The sequence below is a fragment of the Eleutherodactylus coqui genome, chromosome 4, assembly GCF_035609145.1.
Source record: "Eleutherodactylus coqui strain aEleCoq1 chromosome 4, aEleCoq1.hap1, whole genome shotgun sequence".
Classification (NCBI taxonomy): domain Eukaryota; kingdom Metazoa; phylum Chordata; class Amphibia; order Anura; family Eleutherodactylidae; genus Eleutherodactylus; species Eleutherodactylus coqui.
The window spans coordinates 288198871-288220791 of NC_089840.1; the positions used below are offsets into that span (position 1 = coordinate 288198871).

General features: G+C 54.7%; 1 protein-coding gene across 2 annotated transcripts; it reads left to right on the forward strand.

Annotated features, from left to right (window-relative positions):
• Positions 1-207: 207 nt before the first annotated feature.
• On the forward strand, positions 208-20088 carry MCMBP (minichromosome maintenance complex binding protein). Of its 2 annotated transcripts, none has more exons than XM_066601356.1 (16): positions 208-336; positions 1656-1744; positions 2884-3024; positions 3873-3914; positions 4499-4600; positions 4911-5034; positions 6465-6604; positions 7291-7388; positions 8464-8633; positions 8708-8831; positions 12713-12830; positions 13707-13872; positions 14226-14359; positions 17260-17424; positions 19382-19470; positions 19804-20088. In XM_066601356.1, exons 1-16 carry the CDS (start codon positions 285-287, stop codon positions 19928-19930), a joined length of 1881 nt encoding a protein of 626 aa, XP_066457453.1. In that variant the 5' UTR covers positions 208-284; the 3' UTR covers positions 19931-20088. The 2 variants fall into 2 exon arrangements, with proteins under 2 accessions (XP_066457453.1, XP_066457454.1); XM_066601357.1 differs by having other exon boundaries at positions 1656-1738.
• Positions 20089-21921: the final 1833 nt, after the last annotated feature.

A 21921-nucleotide genomic window follows, 5' to 3' on the forward strand; every position in this document is an offset into this window, starting at 1 on the left:
GATGCCAACCGTCACGGAGAGCCGCCGTCTGAGCCAATCCGCTGTCTCCCCGCAATCACTGTCCCGCCCACAGAGCGCAGCACCCAATTAACTTCTGTAATGTTTTACACGTGACCACAGGCAATACTTGTCATGTGACAGTGCACTGCCAACCGAAACATGGCGCCCGGTGGAGGTTCTTCCGCCAGTCAGCAGAGGCCACGCCTACCCGGAATGACGAGTTTTCCCGCCATAACTCGTGTAGTCTCCCAGCCTGAGAGAAGTGACTGCTGCAGGCCGCCGGGATGAGCAGAGACTGGATCAGCGACCCCCTCAGCCTGGTGCAAGCCGTGTATGGTGAGCGGCAGGACTGCTGGCCCGGCTGTTACCTCCCCGCTAATACTCCCCCCTCCCCGCTAATACTCCCCCCTCCCCACTAATACTCCCCCTATCCCCCCCTCCCCACTAATACTCCCCCTGTCCACCCCTCCCCACTAATACTCCCCCACTATCCCCCCCTCCCCACTAATACTCCCCCACTATCCCCCCCCTCCCCACTAATACTCCCCCTACCCCCCCCCCTCCCCACTAATACTCCCCCTGCCCCCTCCCCACTAATACACCCCCTGTCCCGCCCCCCAATACCCACTAATACTCCCCCCTATCCCCCCTCCCCACTAATACTCCCCCTATCCCCCCTCCCCGCTAATACTCCCCCTATCCCCCCTCCCCGCTAATACTCCCCCTATCCCCCCCTCCCCGCTAATACTCCCCCTATCCCCCCCCTCCCCGCTAATACTCCCCCTATCCCCCCCCTCCCCGCTAATACTCCCCCTATCCCCCCCCTCCCCGCTAATACTCCCCCTATCCCCCCCCCTCCCCGCTAATACTCCCCCTATCCCCCCCCCCTCCCCGCTAATACTCTCCCTATCCCCCCCCTCCCCGCTAATACTCTCCCTATCCCCCCCCCTCCCCGCTAATACTCTCCCTATCCCCCCCCTCCCCGCTAATACTCTCCCTATCCCCCCCCTCCCCGCTAATACTCTCCCTATCCCCCCCCTCCCCGCTAATACTCTCCCTATCCCCCCCCTCCCCGCTAATACTCTCCCTATCCCCCCCTCCCCGCTAATACTCTCCCTATCCCCCCCTCCCCGCTAATACTCCCCCTATCCCCCCCTCCCCGCTAATACTCTCCCTATCCCCCCCTCCCCGCTAATACTCCCCCTATCCCCCCCCTCCCCGCTAATACTCTCCCTATCCCCCCCCCTCCCCGCTAATACTCTCCCTATCCCCCCCCTCCCCGCTAATACTCTCCCTATCCCCCCCCTCCCCGCTAATACTCTCCCTATCCCCCCCCTCCCCGCTAATACTCTCCCTATCCCCCCCTCCCCGCTAATACTCTCCCTATCCCCCCTCCCCGCTAATACTCTCCCTATCCCCCCCCTCCCCGCTAATACTCTCCCTATCCCCCCCCTCCCCGCTAATACTCTCCCTATCCCCCCCCTCCCCGCTAATACTCTCCCTATCCCCCCCCTCCCCGCTAATACTCTCCCTATCCCCCCCCCTCCCCGCTAATACTCCCCCTATCCCCCCCCCTCCCCGCTAATACTCCCCCCTATCCCGTCCCCCCTCCCCGGCCATTACCTCCCCCACTGATCCCCCTCCTGTCTCTGCAGCTCAGAATGGCTCCTCTCCGGACTGGGAGAAGAAGGTCTCGGACTTCTTTCATGAGAAGCTACAAGACAATCAGTGCGGCTGGGTGAGTGTAAGTCACATATGTCATGTTATATGGAGGTTATATCAGTACTGGAGCGTTATAGGAGGAGCCGCTGATATCACATATATGATGTCACTGGAGGTTACCTGCTTACCTGTTCGGCGTCTTCCGCATTCTCCCTTCTGTCTCCCGCCTCGGCGATCATGTGATGGCTGAGGTCAGGTGACACCCGGCGGTCACATGATCGCCAGCCGGGATCTCTGCATTACATAGCACTAATGGAGCGCTATGTAATGTGTGAAGGAGAAGGCAGAAGGGGTTAAAAACCCTTTCTGCCCTCTCCTCGGGGGTCCTCGATGTGTCTGACGGTCGGGTGCAGATGCACCCCCGCACTGCAGTGTCGGGCCTCTCCCAACATCGGAGCTGTGGAGGGAAATGATGATGGCAGGGCAGGCCCAACATTGGATTGGAAAGGGTTAAGGACCTTTTAGGAATGCAGCCAATAGGGAGCTGGGGGTGTGAGGGGCGTATCCCTGTCAACCCCCTAGCTTCCTGGTGGCGTCAAGCTACACTAATACCGCGCCCTTCTATGGTCTTCCCACCCCCTTGGGTACTGGATGTGCCCTCCTATGGGTACTGCTCTCCTATGGGTACTGCTCTGGAACAGCCCCCCGCTCTTCAGCCGTGTCCTCCAATGATACAGACAAGACTACAAGCTTTTGTACTTTAATGTAAAATGTTCCTCGCCTCGTCCACTGGGGGGCGCTGCACCCCCTGCTGTATCAGTGTTCCTGCTGATATGTTCCCCCATGTTGGAGGGTTCTTCGTTGGCGCCGCAGCAAGGGAGTCATATTGACTTCCTAGTATCGTCCTTGGCGGCTACTGCCTGCATACAAACCAGTTACAAGGGTGCCTGCAGGCGGGTATAGCTGGTAGGAGGAGCCAACACTTGTCCTGCTCAGTGTCTGCCTCCTAGTGGCAGTAGCTATACCTGCGGTCTTCAGCTGTGCCCTACTGTGAGTTGGGAGATTTTACGGTAAGGACAAAGATCTTGTTTTCGACTTCTGCCGTCTCCTCCCTGAGGTGTCGGCCATCGGGGAGGAGCGGTTGATGGGGCCGTGTGGAGCTTTGAGCAGTCTTCTGGTGTTTGTAGTTCTTCTGTGTGACCCCCATGTCTCTCCCCGCAGGTCCCCAGCCTGAACGATGTCCCCGCACATTACCTGAAGCCGGGCGGCCTGGTCCACTTCCGCTGTATGATCCAGGACATGTTTGACCCGGAGTATTACATGGGCGTCTATGAGACTGTAGACCGCGGCACCAACTGCAGGGTGAGTGATGATCGGGGGTCTGGAGGTTCCTGCTGCGGTGACCCCGCTGAGTCAGTCGGGGAGATGGAGGACAACTAGTGAAGGGGTCGGTGCGCACGGCGGGGTCCAGGCAGAGGTGGTTCCTTCATCCAGAAGTGCCTCTCTGCCGCGACGTCTAATGCGGATCCGCATGGAATCATGCTGAAAACTCCGTGTTTTGTCCGTTCCGAGGGCTGCGGGTCGGTTCACCCTGCGGATCTGGATGCGCTTACAAAGCACATCCCGCTAACTTCTAATGGGAAACTGCGTCCGCGGCGTCACGGCGGGTATCTGATCCATATTTATATTCCGTGCCGCAATCAAAAGAACCAAACCTGACCCGTTACTCGTCATTGGGATTTTAAAATGTGCGTCAACTGCAAAAAATTTTTTTTAAAAAGCTCCTAAAAACAGGATTTTGCTGCCGATACATTTTTCGGCCCCGTCAGATGCGCGGTGAGGGCGGGCCGTGAATCCGTGTTCAGATCTGCGGCAGATCCACGCAGACATTGGATGTGATCGCGTGCGCAAATGTTCACATGGTGTACTTGATGGGGCTAAAAGTATCCAGATCCACACGCAGCGGGCTCTGGTTTGGGTTTTTTTTTTTTTATTTGACACATTTTGAAATCTTATTGACTTCTATGGCGAAAACCTGCGTGTAAAACAGTCACTGCTTTTTTCTTGCTGCGTCCCCGACACAAGTCACTGGGATGTAAGTGTATTGTGGAGAAGGACTTGCCAAGATACACGGTGTGAACATGCTGGACTCGCAGGGTGGCGGTTACCTGGATGAGTAACCGGTGGTCTTCTGTCTCTTGTATCCACAGGCGCTGCACCTCGGGAAGTATAGAGACGTGGCGGATTGTAAGGTGAGTCGCACACGGCGCCCCACCCCCACCCCGCGCCGCCATGCTCAGGCATCTCATCATCAGGGGGGTTGCTGTCATTGGTCCGCATGATCTCAGTCCTGGAAGTACAAAACTGTTCACAGAAGTTCCTTCGTATGGGGGTGGGGCTAATCTAGACATTGCCATCTGGTGGGCGGGGCTAATCTAGAGCCTGGTGGGTGGGGCTTGTGACTGTATAGAAGCCGTTGATGACTGGCGTTGGACAGCCCCATATAGCTGCTGCTGTCGAGCTACATGTTCGTCATTTGTGTTTATTAGGACTTGTCCAATGTTTGTTACTATTCAGACAGGCGCACGCTGGCGGGTGTTTTTGTTTTTTTTTGTTTTTGTTTTTTTGTTTTCCTCTTGGCAAGTCCGCACCCATCATTAATTCGGCAGCCCATCATTGGCGCTGCGGTGCGGCTGATGCTCTTCACTACAGTGCAATACTCTACATAAACACTAGAACATCCACCGTGACCACACGTTTGTGCGCCCCCTACTGGACCCTGTTGGCTGCACCGCTTCCTGGGGATGGGGCTCATACTTCTCTTATGTTCTTGCAGCCACATCAGGAAGTTGACTTGCAGTCCGCTCGGATAGTGACTTTGGAGCGGCAGACGTTCTACTGCGTCCCGGTGCCCGGAGAGTCCGCCTGGGTGAAGGAGATATCCTTGCGCTGTGTGGCCAACCTCTGGGGGGGCTGGTCTTCAGTACTTACCTTGAGGACTGTGAGTGGGTTACGGTTCGAGGTCCTCCAGCCAGCAGCTGGCGCTCTTGGTGTCTCCTCAGATCACTGGTGCCAATACTCTGCTGGATGGTGAGCTGCAGTGCTACACTAGGTCTCCTGCCTCCAGATGTAGCAGAGCTAAGCGCCTCCCGTGGTGGTGACTGAGTGTGAGCGCCGTATGCTGCTGGCTGGGTGGATGATGTGGGGTGGTCCCATACAGATCATGGATTTCTCCTTAATGCGTGCACATGTACAGCAGCTCGCGCCCCGCCACGGTCTGCCCTTCAACGTCTTACATCCCAACCCGCCAGAAGAGAAGCCTCGAGGAGGAGGACGATAATCGGACAGGATGCCACAGCATGCAGCATACAGGTAACGTGCGTCTCACACAGGGAGTGCAGCTCTGGAGGATAATGCAGGATAAGTAATGTATGTACACAGTGACTGCACCAGCAGAATAGTGAGTGCAGCTCTGGAGTAGAATACAGGATAAGTAATGTATGTACACAGTGACTCCACCAGCAGAATAGTGAGTGCAGCTCTGGAGTATTATACAGGATGAAACTCAGGATCAGTATAAAATAATGTATGTACACAGTGACTCCACCAGCAGAATAGTGAGTGCAGCTCTGGAGTATAATACAGGATGTAACTCAGGATCAGTACAGGATAAGTAATGTATGTACACAGTGACTCCACCAGCAGAATAGTGAGTGCAGCTCTGGAGTATAATACAGGATGTAACTCAGGATCAGTACAGGATAAGTAATGTATGTACACAGTGACTCCACCAGCAGAATAGTGAGTGCAGCTCTGGAGTATAATACAGGATGTAACTCAGGATCAGTACAGGATAAGTAATGTATGTACACAGTGACTCCACCAGCAGAATAGTGAGTGCAGCTCTGCAGTATAATACAGGATGTAACTCAGGATCAGTACAGGATAAGTAATGTATGTACACAGTGACTCCACCAGCAGAATAGTGAGTGCAGCTCTGGAGTATAATACAGGATGTAACTCAGGATCAGTACAGGATAAGTAATGTATGTACACAGTGACTCCACCAGCAGAATAGTGAGTGCAGCTCTGGAGTATAATACAGGATGTAACTCAGGATCAGTACAGGATAAGTAATGTATGTACACAGTGACTCCACCAGCAGAATAGTGAGTGCAGCTCTGGAGTATAATACAGGATGTAACTCAGGATCAGTACAGGATAAGTAATGTATGTACACAGTGACTCCACCAGCAGAATAGTGAGTGCAGCTCTGGAGTATAATACAGGATAAGTAATGTATGTACACAGTGACTCCACCAGCAGAATAGTGAGTGCAGCTCTGGAGTATAATACAGGATGGAACTCAGGATCAGTACAGGATAAGTAATGTATGTACACAGTGACTCCACCAGCAGAATAGTGAGTGCAGCTCTGGGGTATAATACAGGATGGAACTCAGGAGCAGTACAGGATAAGTAATGTATGTACACAGTGACTCCACCATCAGAATAGTGAGTGCAGCTCTGGAGTATAATACAGGATGGAACTCAGGATCAGTACAGGATAAGTAATGTATGTACACAGTGACTCCACCAGCAGAATAGTGAGTGCAGCTCTGGAGTATAATACAGGATGCAACTCGAGGTCAGTACAGGATAAGTAATGTATGTACACAGTGACTCCAAGGATTCCATTGATTGTTTTTCTTTAACTGCCTTTCCTATATTTTGAGTTCTAACTGACGCAGCTGCTGCAGAACCTCAGTACGCTTGATTTTTGTTTCCTTTTCATTGTTAAAGGCGATGCTCAGGAGAAATGTAAGAGACTGGAGACGGATCGGCAGGGCGGGCAGCAGACGGCCGAAGCGTCAAACTGTTCGCAGTCATTAGATCTCTACTTTCCTCTCCCAGGAGAAAAGGGACTGGCCTGCTTAGTGAAGGTACTGGGCTGTAACTCTAGGGGGCAGCAGTTTCATTGCTTGCTGCAGGAACACTCTCTACCATTGTGTCTGTAAGAGGTGCCCCCTGGAGGAAGGAATAGGCTATCGCATTGCAGGCAGTGATTATCAGACAGTCCTGTACTTGTGGATGGTCTTTGCTCCACGACTCGCAGTTATCATCAGGATGCTGTCAGCGTAGAGGCCAAACTAGAAGCCATGATGGCTGAGCCAGCAGTTACCAGCCGCTACCCACGGGTCACAGCGATATATATATATATGTGCGGTGGCAGAAAATAGCTTCCTTTTTTTTTTTCCAAAAAATTCTTATTTGTTTAAAGTAGTAAAGCAAAAAAAAAAAATCAAAATTTGGTATCAATGATGGCGCATTAACCCTTTCTACCTGGAAGTAGAACCTCTCCTATAAATATTTCGGCTGCATATACCCATCAGGTGGCGTCTGAGCCCCGTCTGCCCAGCAGCTCATTTACTGTGGGATAAGGGTGAGATGGAGCCGTTCCCGTCCTCTGACATCGGGGGCGCCGCTCGCACCGCGCTCCTCTCTCCCATGTTCTTAATATTGATTTGATAACTCTAAGTAGCGGGATGTGGCGGCCATTGCAGCGCCTGCCGGCAGCGTGGGATCTCAAGGGGCTGTAATAGAACCTTATAACTGTATCTCCTGGCAGGTCTATGAGAACTGGGACAGCTTCAAAGTGAACGACGTGCTGGAGGTGTACGGCGTCCTGTCCGTGGAGCCGGCGCTGGGCGCGCCGTACGAGGACAGGTGAGCCCCCGCTGATCGCTGCATGCTGGCGTGTAAACCTTGCAGTCCTCTCTGACCACAACATAACCTGCAGCGACTGTGCACACCCAGTGGAAACGCTGCGGATTCTCCAGATCAGTCCGTAGAATCTCCGCGTCAACGGCCTCAGCCCGCACGGCGTCTTGTCACCACCCAATACTGCATGCTGCCGTACCGAGAGCACCGCACACACCAGCAACTGAACGACCTCGCCGGCGTCCACATCACACGACCATCGGCGCCCCAGCAGTAGTCGCCACTGTTCGCTGCGCTCTGGGTACAGCAGCCCGCAGTATTGGGGGGCGACGAGGGCAGCAAGTGTGCGGAATTTAATGGGGTTTCTGATGTGGAAAACCTGCAGCTTTTCCGCGTGATGCGACCGTCCCCTTAGGCAGCATTCAGATGACCGTGTGCGAGCGAGGCCCAATTAATCCTCTTTCCACCATCTAAGTGTTGTCTGATTGTTGGACCCCCAGTGATCCCAACATCTGTGCACCCCAAGTTTCCACTATGAATGGAGCTGTGTGACCATCGCTCCATTCACTTCTATGGGATGGAGGAAGATCCACGACCTCAGCAGTCTTCCTTTGGCCTGTTGGAGTGGTGGTCACACATGCACACGGCAGCTCCATTCGCATGGGGTACGCGGGGTGCACAGATGTCTGTGATGACGGGAAATGAAGTCATCCAGACCTTTATTGCCTATCCTGTAGAGATGTCGCTGCACATGAGAGGTAATTGGAACCGCTGGATCTGATCTCTCATAGGGAAGCGATTTACTTCCCGTGTTGGCTGCAGGATTCATGTGACTTGCATGTTCTAACGTCACGCTAAGCGTGTGATTTCTTACTTCCATGAAGCTGCTTTCGCTCCCTTGTGCCGGATCGCGTTGCGCCGGCTGTCCGTATCCATTACTGTTAGGTTGCGGATCACTGCAGCCTGGGTTATCGTATAGATCAGACAAGACGTCTTGATTACATCTCAGGATATGTAAGGAGGCTGACCAGCGAGGGCTGCGGGATGAATCTGATCTTCACATGTGGCTGTTCTCTCGTAGGGACCCCATGTCGTCTCTGCTGGAGCCTGTAGATGCCTTGGAGGAGCAGCGGGCACACAGCCCCCCCACATCACTTGTGCCCAGAGTTCATGCCATAGTTATCCATAAACTGTCGCACACGAACCCGCTGATCCCAAGCTCCGTATGCCAGACCGCCGAGAGCAAGCAGTGTAAGTGAGGAGTGCCCTGCGGCCGCTGTCCTGTCTCCTGGCACCGTATGTCTCATGTCCTCCTCCATCACCAGGTGTATCCGGCTTCATGTCCGAGCTGTCGTCTGTGAGGGGGGAGCTGCTGGGGTTCCTGACGCACGCACTGCTGGGTGATGGCCTGGCAGCCGAGTACCTCGTCCTCCACCTCATCTCCACTGTGTGAGTATTAATGACTGGCGCAGATGTAAGCCCACCATGACCCGCAGCTCTTGTGCCTCAAGCATCCACCTGAGGTTAAGCTTGTCCGCGTATCGGCGAGCCGGAGCGACCGAGTTCGTTAGCGGAGTGCTTGTGTCACATGACTGATCATGGCTTCCATTGCCGTATGAAGGCCACGCTGCACATGACTGATCTCAGTCTACAGTAACTGTAGAGAGGTTGAAGTGCAGAGTTTTTGGCTCTTAGTCTCCCATTACCTTCGTTGCCACTTCCTCGTTTCCTCCCCCTGGTGGTTACAGACAGGAGGTGACACGATAATCAGGCGGGTTTCTTGTGGAGCGCAGTAGCTTTGGGTATCTTCACACGGTGCAATCGAATACAGATTTTTCTGCAGCTGAGAAAACTATAGCAGAAATCTGCGGCCATGCACGCGTACGACGTCCGGCCGATCTGCGCGCGTACGACGTCCGGCCGATCTGCGCGCGTACGACGTCCGGCCGATCTGCGCGCGTACGACGTCCGGCCGATCTGCGCGCGTACGACGTCCGGCCGATCTGCGCGCGTACGACGTCCGGCCGATCTGCGCGCGTACGACGTCCGGCCGATCTGCGCGCGTACGACGTCCGGCCGATCTGCGCGCGTACGACGTCCGGCCGATCTGCGCGCCTACGACGTCCGGCCGATCTGCGCGCCTACGACGTCCGGCCGATCTGCGCGCCTACGACGTCCGGCCGATCTGCGCGCGTACGACGTCCGGCCGATCTGCGCGCGTACGACGTCCGGCCGATCTGCGCGCGTACGACGTCCGGCCGATCTGCGCGCCTACGACGTCCGGCCGATCTGCGCGCGGATTTGGGACGTTTCAACATGCAAATCCTTGTCCGAAATTCCCAACACGGATACAGCGTGGAATCTGCATCAAGACGTGAGCCGCTTGTTTGCAGGACTAGTTGTATCTGGTAATGGTACCTTATTGTGAAAACTCTTACAAATGTTAGTGGGGTGAGATTGGGCGTTAGCGGGTGAATGCGGTTGCGCCATTGACGTTAATGGAAACGGTGATTCTCACTATGTATATATTCTTTAAATCTTAAAAAAAAAAAAAAAAAAAGGTAATTGACCCCATTTTCATGACTCCTACCCCCTGTAGGGGACTCTGAGGTGCAATTGTCCGATCGCTTATACAATATACTGCAATATTTTTATTGCAGTACCGTGTGCTTTTAACAGGCGGCGCTGGTAACCACCTGGGGGCCGATGACTACAGCGTCTCGGGGACCTTTTACACGTGCGGAATATTTCTGCAAGACGCACTTAAAGACGCAGACAAATCAGCAGCACAATCTCCGTGCGGGGTACGGAACAGAAACCCGCAGCAGCTAATTAAGCTGTGTGTAGGTGCGTCCAGTGGAAGTAGTCCACACATGTGACAGCTCCTATGGGGTTAAGCAGTCATTGCTAGCGGCTATCAGCCGCTTAGCGTCAGCCCCTCCCCCTCACCACTGAGCTGAAATTGATGACCCATCTATCCTGAGGACAGCTTAGGCCGCCGGCACACGGGCAGAATCCAGAGCGGGCGTCCGCCCCCAGATTCTGCAGCACATACCGCCCACAGGATGCCATGGCCATACGTGACTTCATGTACACAAGCAGCGGTTTTGATTTCCATTGACTTAAAAATAAATAAGCCATCTGTCCTGCGGCCCTTCTGCAATCGTTATTGCGGAGAAGTCGCGGGATCTGCGTCATTGCCTAGTGACTGTGCGGCCTATTCTGTAATGTGCATCAGCTGGCACATCCGCCAGGCAGGATAGCAGACGCCGGCCGGGCACGTGGGGGTCACCGGCCAGGCACAGGGTTGGATTCCGCTGTGTGATTCCGCATGTGGAATCCGACCCACCCGTATGCAGGCGGCCATATAAATAAAAGGTTTTCTGAGACTTTTTCCCAATTGTATCTAACCTTTTTATAAACTTGTGCGTTCTTTGGCAGAAAATTACACTTCACGTACCTAAACACATTCAGCAGCGCTGGGAGCTGAACCCTCGGGCTGGGGTCGGTGGAGGAGGGATGATCGCTGGGACGGCTGAACCCTCGGGCTGGGGTCGGTGGAGGAGGGATGATCGCTGGGACGGCTGAACCCTCGGGCTGGGGTTGGTGGAGGAGGGGTGATCGCTGGGAGCTGAACCCTCGGGCTGGGGTCGGTGGAGGAGGGATGATCGCTGGGATGGCTGAACCCTCGGGCTGGGGTCGGTGGAGGAGGGATGATCGCTGGGAGCTGAACCCTTGGGCTGGGTTCGGTGGAGGAGGGATGATCGCTGGGAGCTGAACCCTCGGGCTGGGGTTGGTGGAGGAGGGATGATCGCTGGGAGCTGAACCCTCGGGCTGGGGTTGGTGGAGGGATGATCGCTGGGAGCTGAACCCTCGGGCTGGGGTCGGTGGAGGAGGGATGATCGCTGGGATGGCTGAATTCTCGGGCTGGGGTCGGTGGAGGAGGGATGATCGCTGGGACGGCTGAACCCTCGGGCTGGGGTCGGTGGAGGAGGGATGATCGCTGGGACGGCTGAACCCTCGGGCTGGGGTTGGTGGAGGAGGGATGATCGCTGGGACGGCTGAACCCTCGGGCTGGGGTTGGTGGAGGAGGGATGATCGCTGGGACGGCTGAACCCTCGGGCTGGGGTTGGTGGAGGAGGGATGATCGCTGGGACGGCTGAACCCTCGGGCTGGGGTCGGTGGAGGAGGCATGATCGCTGGGACGGCTGAACCCTCGGGCTGGGGTTGGTGGAGGAGGCATGATCGCTGGGACGGCTGAACCCTCGGGCTGGGGTCGGTGGAGGAGGCATGATCGCTGGGACGGCTGAACCCTCGGGCTGGGGTCGGTGGAGGAGGGATGATCGCTGGGAGCTGAACCCTCGGGCTGGGGTTGGTGGAGGAGGGATGATCGCTGGGAGCTGAACCCTCGGGCTGGGGTTGGTGGAGGAGGGATGATCGCTGGGAGCTGAACCCTCGGGCTGGGGTCGGTGGAGGAGGCATGATCGCTGGGACGGCTGAACCCTTGGGCTGGGGTTGGTGGAGGAGGGATGATCGCTGGGAGCTGAACCCTCGGGCTGGGGTTGGTGGAGGAGGGATGATCGCTGGGACGGCTGAACCCTCGGGCTGGGGTCGGTGGAGGAGGGATCATCGCTGGGACGGCTGAACCCTCGGGCTGGGGTTGGTGGAGGAGGGATGATCGCTGGGAGCTGAACCCTCGGGCTGGGGTCGGTGGAGGAGGGATGATCGCTGGGACGGCTGAACCCTCGGGCTGGGGTCGGTGGAGGAGGGATGATCGCTGGGACGGCTGAACCCTCGGGCTGGGGTCGGTGGAGGAGGGATGATCGCTGGGACGGCTGAACCCTCGGGCTGGGGTCGGTGGAGGAGGGATGATCGCTGGGACGGCTGAACCCTCGGGCTGGGGTCGGTGGAGGAGGGATGATCGCTGGGACGGCTGAACCCTCGGGCTGGGGTCGGTGGAGGAGGGATGATCGCTGGGACGGCTGAACCCTCGGGCTGGGGTCGGTGGAGGAGGGATGATCGCTGGGACGGCTGAACCCTCGGGCTGGGGTTGGTGGAGGAGGGATGATCGCTGGGACGGCTGATGGGATTTACGGTCCCAACAATTGTCCTGTGTAAAAGGATCCTGACTCTATGCTGCCCCCTATATTTGATGTAGGTGTGACACGCTGGTGTATCGCTGGGTATCTGCCTGTCCTGCGATATCTTATGAGCGTCTTATGTTATCCACCCTGTTTGGGCTGTTGGTAAAGTCTTATTTTCTATCCATAGACGTGCGTCCGCCCCTTCCCCTTCCTGCGGTAACCTCCCTGGTTTGCGCTCATTTACAGGTACGCGCGGAGAGACGTTCTTCCTCTAGGAAAGTTCACACTGAACCTCAGCGGTTGTCCTCGAAACAAAGACTTCATCCAACATCTGTATCGCATCCTGCAGCAGATCGTGCCTGCGGTAAGCATCTACGGCCTTCGGGAAGATCCCACGCCAAGCGGATCTTCAGACTCCTTAGGGCGTCTTCACAGCGTGTGCGGTACGAGCCGCGCGCAGGCGATCGCCAGACTGTTACCCCCCGCATAGCAGAAAATGTCCAGACAGAATCCGCGGCGTACTTAACGCACGCTGCAGATGCCGCACCTACTACGTGCGCCCGACTCGGGCCGCAGATTAGGACACACGGGTGCGGCGTCTGCAGCGTTTCCGCAAAGACACTTGCTTCCCTGGACATCCAGCGGCCTCTAATGAATGCAGTACCGCTGGTCAGGTGACGCGGAGTGACCATCGGTGCTACGCTCAATAGAGGCCCCCGGGGGCCTGGGGAAGGAATCGCCAAAGTACAAAGACTTCGGGAATGAGAGGAGCGCCGGATCTGCTGAAGTGCACCGATGGTTTGGAGTGCGTGAATGATGCATAATGTTCTGCAGCAGCATTTCCGTAAGTTCTCGTGCCCGTGACTGTGATCTCATCATGTATTACGGCTGCGTTGCACAGATGCTTGATACATAGTGAATAGTCTATTAAGGTCCACGGACTTTCATTGATCCATGCACACCGGCGTGTGGACACTGCGTAGCGGTAAGCAGGAGAAGGAAGTCACAGCTGTTTCTCTGCATACCGCGTAACGGGAGCCGCATACACTTGTATGATACGCTGTCCGTGCGCTACGCAGCCATGCGCAGTGCCATATGCAGCCGGGCGTGGTCTCTGCCAGCCGAGCGTATGGTTAGAAAGTGGGTAAAATGCTGCGAGGAGACCCACAGCGTCCTACACATGCACTTGTGGGCATGAGCCCCTAACATACCCTTACGGTCCTTCCTTCTTCCTCTGCAGTCCCATTATCTGCCAATGACTATAGAAAACATGAACAGCGGCCGCTTTGTGCCATGTAAAGACTACAACACAAACCGCCTGGTGAGCGGCCTCCTGCAGCTGCCGGCGCACACCGTGCTGGTGGTGGATGAGACGGTCCTGGAGCAAGGCCAGCTGGACACCGCAGGTCAGTGGTGGGCCGGGGGCGGGAAGGGGCTGACGGGACGGCCGGGGGCGGGAAGCGGCCGACGGGGAGCTGTGGGGCGGGAAGGGGCCGACAGGACGGCCGGGGGCGGGAAGGGCCCGACGGGGAGCTGTGGGCCGGGGGCGGGAAGGGACCGACGGGACGGCCGGGGGCGGGAAGGGGACGGCCGGGGGGCGGGAAGGGGCCGACGGGGAGCTGTGGGGCGGGAAGGGGCCAACGGGACGGCCGGGGGGCGGGAAGGGGCCGACGGGACGGCCGGGGGGCGGGAAGGGGCCGACGGGGCGGCCACGGGCCCCTACTTTATTTTCTAGTGTTTACAACTGTCTGTCCTCTAGGAGTCCGTAACTTGACTGCTCTGGGTAACCTGATCACCTGGCAGAAGGTGGACTACGACTTCAGTTACCACCAGATGGAATTCCCCTGTAATATTAATGTCCTGGTCACCTCGGAGGGCCGGTCGCTGCTTCCCGTGAGTATTCCTTCCGCCTCATCCTGATGTAGTAATGCCCCCTGTTTGTTTTCAGTGGATGCTGCGATATGACTGACCCCTTTGTAGCCCGCTGTGCCCCCGGGTCTCCCCTTTGTAGCCCGCTGTGCCCCCGGGTCTCCCCTTTGTAGCCCGCTGTGCCCCCGGGTCTCCCCTTTGTAGCCCGCTGTGCCCCCGGGTCTCCCCTTTGTAGCCCGCTGTGCCCCCGGGTCTCCCCTTTGTAGCCCGCTGTGCCCCCGGGTCTCCCCTTTGTAGCCCGCTGTGCCCCCGGGTCTCCCCTTTGTAGCCCGCTGTGCCCCCGGGTCTCCCCTTTGTAGCCCGCTGTGCCCCCGGGTCTCCCCTTTGTAGCCCGCTGTTCTGCCTCTGTCTTATTATTGACCCCCAGTAAAGGTCTCTTATGAACCTTGTAAGGCTTAAGACTGGCAGTGATTTCCTGGTCTGGGCGGCTTTCCCTCTAACAATCATCCTCCAAGCGCACTTACTATTAGGATATCCCAGCATGCCTTGCAGCCTGATGTGTAGTATTGGGAGGTCACTGCTGGCACAGCCTGCAGGTAGGTGAGTGGGAAGCTGTTCGTTAGTAGATTGATTCATCTATCGGAATTCATTACAATGGGGGAAATTTTACTAAGACCAGCGTTTCCAACATATAATTTCTCCTGGCCCACGATGCATCTGGGACAAGGTGAGGCAAAAGTCTGGACACGCCCATATAACTAGACCAGTGATGGCGAACCTTTTAGACACCGTGCACAATCTGCAACCCAAAATCCACTTATGTACCGCAAAGTGGCAACACGTCATGGGGGCGGGGCTTATCACCGCATACGATTTTACCTTTGTCGTTCTAAAAGGAACAGGGCTGTTTTCAAAATAGGGTGCAGACTTTAGATGCAGAAATGCTGCGAAGTTTGCCACAGAAATTTCCGCTAAGGACATTCTGCCGCGTGTAAACATAACCCAGCAGCAATAGTGACCCCCCCCCCCCCACAGTGGCCCCAGCAGTAATAGTGACCCCCCCCCCCACAGTGGCCCCAGCAGTAATAGTGACACCCCACAGTGGCCCCAGCAGTAATAGTGACACCCCTCAGTGGCCCCAGCAGTAATAGTGACACCCCTCAGTGGCCCCAGCAGTAATAGTGACACCCCTCAGTGGCCCCAGCAGTAATAGTGACACCCCTCAGTGGCCCCAGCAGTAATAGTGACACCCCTCAGTGGCCCCAGCAGTAATAGTGACACCCCTCAGTGGCCCCAGCAGTAATAGTGACACCCCTCAGTGGCCCCAGCAGTAATAGTGACACCCCTCAGTGGCCCCAGCAGTAATAGTGACACCCCTCAGTGGCCCCAGCAGTAATAGTGACACCCCTCAGTGGCCCCAGCAGTAATAGTGACACCCCTCAGTGGCCCCAGCAGTAATAGTGACACCCCTCAGTGGCCCCAGCAGTAATAGTGACACCCCTCAGTGGCCCCAGCAGTAATAGTGACACCCCTCAGTGGCCCCAGCAGTAATAGTGACACCCCTCAGTGGCCCCAGCAGTAATAGTGACACCCCTCAGTGGCCCCAGCAGTAATAGTGACACCCCTCAGTGGCCCCAGCAGTAATAGTGACACCCCTCAGTGGCCCCAGCAGTAATAGTGACACCCCTCAGTGGCCCCAGCAGTAATAGTGACCCCCCTCAGTGGCCCCAGCAGTAATAGTGACCCCCCTCAGTGGCCCCAGCAGTAATAGTGACCCCCCCTCAGTGGCCCCAGCAGTAATAGTGACCCCCCTCAGTGGCCCCAGCAGTAATAGTGACCCCCCTCAGTGGCCCCAGCAGTAATAGTGACCCCCCTCAGTGGCCCCAGGAGTAATACTATTACTACTGGGACCAATATAGGGGATACTATTACTAGTGGTATCCCCTATATCAGCCCCAGTAGTAATGGCGCCGCCGAGTGAATACTGACCGGGAAGATGCAGCACCCCAGCCTGTATCCACTACTGTAGCGTGCAGCTGGGCGGGCTCTGCGTGCCACCACAGAACTAGTGTAACAATGGAAACATTGACTTCTGATGCATGAAAGGATTGGGGAGGAGGCTGAGGGCTCCGAGCGGGGTATACAGAAGACAGCTGGAGCGCTGTCTTCTATATACAGCTGCTGTGTTCTTAGAGCGCTCAGCTGGTATACAGCTGAGTGGGGTATGCAGAAGACAGCTGGAGCGCTGTCTTCTCTATACAGCTCCTTTCTTCTCCACTCTTTCAGCTGGTGTCCCCCTGAGAACTGCCAGCGGGATACCAGCTGAATCTTAGTGCTGCCGGCTGAGATAGCAGCCTGATAAGTCATTGATCATTTCTAGAAAACTAGAAGTGCGCGATGAACGACCAGCGTACGATGGGCAAGTGTCTAGGCACAATGGTTATCATTCAAAAGACGCCTTTTGAGCGATAATCTTTGTCTAAATGGGCCTTAAGATGTCAAACTGAGGATGCTGAACATTGGTAGTAGAGATGAGGCGGAAATGATGAGAGAAACCCCTGAAGGTAAAGGAGGAGAACGTGCCGCAGGGGCATCAGGAAAACTATGGAAACCACTGAGGAGGTGACGGGCGTACTTGTTGGCATGTGAAGCGCTCAATAGGCCTTTACTTGCTGAGTCCCGGTCTACCCCTTTAACCATATGTGAGCAGCTCTGATTGGTTCCCCTTCGGTGGCGCTCGTGGGTTTAGGCTACAGGTTGTTGCAGTGGCGGTTCTACATCCGCACTACTGACGTGGGCAGGACTGGTTTACTCCATTCTTGGTCTTTAGCGTTCATACTTTGGTTGGGACCCTAAATATGTGGATTGTGCTCCTTGATGATCACATGACCTCCACCAATTGTGTTCTGTATGTTCTCGTTCAGTCAGATTGCCAGGTTCACCTGAAGCCTCAGATGCGCCCCCCCAGCCTGGAGCAGTACTCGGAGGCCCTGCTGTCCGCCACGCTGCCCTCCCTGCTCAACAGGTTCCGCACGTACCTGAGTCTCCTGCAGCTCGTGGATTACAGCATCCCTGATGAGATCTTCAAGGTAACAAAGGGGTTAATGACGCCATGACTGTTATTGGGGGGATGTCACGTATGGCATTTAGCGAAGGCCTTGCTCCTATCCTAATGTGTGCGGTAACAAAGGCCGAGCGAGCGTCCTCCTGGCTGAAAGGTGTGGAGTAATAAGATGGTGGCCGTCCCGTTCTGTACGATGGGGTCCCAACAAAACAGCTTGCCGCAAGTCCCGCATGATACGTAAATGACTGCTAATCCATCCGATGGGCGGATCGTCTCCGGTGGTGCGGGCACTCTCGGGCACCGCCCTCGTGGACCCAGCATATGTGCGTGATATCGCTTTTGCCAAGGACAGTCCTCTGTCAGTCACTAAGCGTGCGTTGGGTTCCCTAGTGCAGCCTGGGTGTGGATGGACTTCCATGACCTCTCGGAGTGATGTGCTTAAACTATAGAAGATGGGGAGAGCCCGGGCCACTGGGACTAGGATCCACTCATCGGACGCTTACTATGATCCACTCATCGGACGGTTTAGCGGTCCCTTACATTCCTCACGGTAAACGGATATTTTGGCGTCGGGGAATCTGATTAAAAAAAATGAGTTTCTGATCTCCTCTACCTGTCGCCCATTGTCTAGTACAGGTGGCTCTACCTGGTCAACTGTAGTGACCTACTTTACATGGACAGGTTAGTCTCTGAACTTCATCTGTCCCAGGAGGAGTTTTGGCATTCCCAGCAAACTGGATTTTTTTGGGTACTGGCTGTGAGGGGGCATGGTCATGCCAAGCGTTCATGGGACTTGGGTAGATGGTTTCAGGTGGAAGTGTACAGAAGAGTCTGTAGTGTTTGTGATTAGCCGTGGGTCCCTCCTGTGTGACGGAGCCCGTGGCACCGCACTCCACCTACTTTTGTGACCACCTGATCCTTCATGGTGGCTCCTTTGGGCAAAAGAATCCTGATTGTGAGCCATAAAGAAAAACCTGCCTGCGTGCCGCGTCACAGGGAATCGACTGAAGGCCCTTTACATGTGCCTGACGGCCGTCCCAGCGATGGGTGTCCCCCTGCTTCCGCACAGGAGGGTCTTGGCTCAGTGATTAGAGGCGCAGCGGGAGGATCTTCGGGCTGTAATCACAATAACCAGGCAGTAGTTCAAATGCCTGTTTACACGCGCCAATGCAGCGGCCGACCAATGACTTCTAGATCTGCGATTTGATCTGTGATTCATCTCGCCTGTTTTACACTGAACCATTATTGTGCCGACCGCTCGATCCAACGGCTGGTTTGCATGAGAGTTGTGTGGTGTAAGTAGTCTTGAGCTTCACCGGAGGTCCCTGTGTTGGAGCGCTCCGTTCTCCAGCATCCCAAGCTCTTCATCCGTAGTGGTAGGTGTGATGGAGATCGGTCACGGAGAGGCGCTGCAGCGTCCGGGAGAGCTCCAACCATGTAAGCCTCCATGTATGGAGAGGGGGGACAGGACGTTGGGATCCATACTGGGGAGGTGGCTGGACGGGTGACGCATCCCACTGTGGCGGACATGGACTTTACACAGGGACCTTTTGGCACTGGTTTGATGCAGAATTCCCGGCCTGTTACTTCAGTGGGAATCGGTGAGGCGGACGGCAGATTCTGTTCATGGAATTCCATATGCAGATTGGCCCATTGAAAAGGGCGGAATCCATGTGCAGCTCTGCAGGGGAAAGCCATCTAGAAAAATCGGCATTGGGTTCCACCACTGCACCTACCGGTAGTCCACCGAACCTTGTAAGGTGGGAGCAGAATGCATTTGGTCAGTTTTTCAAAAGCTCCTTTAGTGTGTTTTTAATCCCCCCCCCCCCAACTTTACTTTTCTTTTATTCTACAGTCCGTTCAGATTCCACTTTCATGATCTGTCGGCCGGATCCCTCATATTTCTCCGCTGTACGTCATGAGTATATTATATTATAACGCTTCTGGTCTCCGATTTCCCTGATTTACTTTTTTTTTTTCAGGTGGTTGAAGATGATTTTGTGGATATGAGAAAAAGGGAACCGCAGAGCATCACCGCTGAGGACTTGCACCGCTTGCTGGTGGTGGCTCGGTGAGTACGAGCCCCAAAGGCTTTCATTTGGGATCTTGGAATGTCTTATTCCGGGAGGGGTCCAGTGGGCACGTATGTTATGGGCCAGTCCCCTGGCCACATGTAATATTAGACTTGCGGCTGCTGCTGCGGTCTCTTATTATCCCCCCCCCCCCCTCCACACAACCAGTTTCTGATATTTGGCCTGTAAGATATGGACGTCAACTAAACGGATATTAGCCTTTACTAATTAGCAGCCCACATGCCCTTTAAATTCTACTCCTGTGATGGTGTGAGACCCTTACGTTGTATGCCGAGCCGTTGGGTCCCTGTAATGCGCCTCCCTCTGTGCAGGTTGCTGTCGCTCAGCATCGGTCAGACCTCCTTGTCCCAAGAGACGTGGCTCCGAGCCAAGGAGCTGGAAATACAAAGGAAGAGCCGCCTGCAGGAGCAGAAGTATCTGAATGGGAACGAACTGTAACCCCCCTGCGAATCTCCGTGAAGGTGCCTTCAGCTGCCGCCTGGACTCACTCCGGATCCATCCCAGCGGACTTTACTACTTGTTGCTGCAGATTTTATATTCCGTTTTTTTGTTGTTTCTACAGAAGTTATTTTTATTAATTAAAATGTTACAAACGACTCGGTGATAAAACTGACAAGGAACATAAGTCTCTCTGCTCGTGTCCCGCCACTGAGGCAGTGTGCGTCCTTATGGATTAAGAGTCCACAGCAGCAGAGCCGGTCTTGTAAGGTGTATTCATCACTACACTCTAGGGTTACTCCCGGAGTAACCCATGCTGTCATCCTGTCACTCAGGGCCTGCTGGAGGCTCCAAGAGATGCAATGATGAATACAGCAATGTGGCGGGGTCATAATGCACATATCTAGGTCCCTGGTAAGTAAACCAACCGCACTGAACAGATTACTGGGGCTTAAAGAGTCGCTGCACTTCCAACATGTCAGGTCTTGATCAGCGGTGGTCTCACCAGGGGGACCCCTACTGCTCAAAACTCTTCACCTGTGTCTGACATGGCAAGTTAGCTGAACGTGCAGCTACTCTGAACCCAATTGTCTGATTATTTAGATGTTGCCGGTCGGGTAGAAAGTTACTTGTAGAGCGATGAAAAGGCAAAGATGTACAACCGTCTGTCAGGGATAAATCGGAGCTGAGCGCTTTGCATCGGGCGCCTCCATATTTGTGACCTACCTCCAACCTTGCTTTTGGATGGTGCACATACCGAGCATGCCCAGTAGAGCCTGGCCCGTACCGATGAAGAGCCTGAGCCGGTGCTCCACCGATGCCGGAGGCAATAATGAACAGGCAGAGCATGCTTTCAGCCCTCCAGGCGGAGCGCATTACAAAATTTGCCTGTAGAATGTGATTATCCATGGGAACAGGGTTTAACCCCTAAGTGACTAAGCTTTTTTCGTTTTTCTATTTTCGTTCTCCATGCGGCTGATCGGAGCTTTTGTCGCCAGGTGTTGGCTGTAAGAAGCGATTTATGAATCCCGCCTCATGATACTTTCTAGGGCTTCGACAGATGAACATGTTTATGCACACCTGGAACTTCCCACATGTGGAACGCGGAGAATAGAACACATCGATTTCAATGGCTGCATTTTCACTTGATTTCTGTGAGAAATGCAAACCTGAAAGTCGTTCCCGTGTAAGGACTGGCTGGAGGCCGCCGCAGTCGCTCCCGTGTAAGGACTGGCTGGGGGCCGCCGCTCCCTTGTAGGGACTGGGGGGGGGGCGCCGCAGTCACTCGCGCGTAGGGACTGGCTGGGGACCACACCAGATGCACAGGAAAAGGGAGTAGGTCCAATGTAGGATGAAAACTCTGTATTGAAAACCCCAGCTGGACAGAGGAATAAGAAGGTGGCGCAGGCTGCTTGTTCCTGTCTGGATTTTTTATGTTTCAACGGTTTTTATTGAATTATAAATGTAGTGTTGGCGACACTCTGCCGCATTTACCCCTCGCAGGGGGATAGGGTTTAAACATTTGGTTGTAGAACAGAGTTATTGAAATTTTTAACACTTTATTAACATAGCAATAATGTAACTTGATAGAACAAAACACAACAGGATATATACCGATTTTGCGTATTGTAGGGTTGTTTCAAATTATTATAGATTATTATAATAATAAATCTCACGTAATTTTTGGTGGAGGGGGGGGGGGATAGGGAATGGACCAGATCTCAATGTTTTCTATGCCCGAACTCGTACCGTTATTGTGGTGTGGGTTGATCTATCGTAGTCTAGCTTTGAAGTTATGGTGGTTTTGGGTACTGTGCTTCAGTCTTCCACTTATGTTCTCGTATGGTTGAACAGGTTGGGGATGTTTATATATTCAATCCAGGGGTTCCATACCTTTTCAAATTGGATTATTGTATCTTGTCGTATGGCGATGAGTTTTTCATTCACGAAGATTCTATTAATGCGAGTTATACAATAGTCAAAGGGCAGTG

What these genes read in the sequence shown, in the direction of transcription:
- MCMBP (XM_066601356.1), top strand. Translation starts at nt 285, where the DNA reads ATGAGCAGAGACTGGATCAGCGACCCCCTCAGCCTGGTGCAAGCCGTG. An exon ending in GACTGGCCTGCTTAGTGAAG is followed by an intron (nt 6,605 to 7,290) that starts GTACTGGGCTGT and finishes ATCTCCTGGCAG; the next exon opens with GTCTATGAGAACTGGGACAG. An exon ending in CGCTTGCTGGTGGTGGCTCG is followed by an intron (nt 19,471 to 19,803) that starts GTGAGTACGAGC and finishes CCCTCTGTGCAG; the next exon opens with GTTGCTGTCGCTCAGCATCG.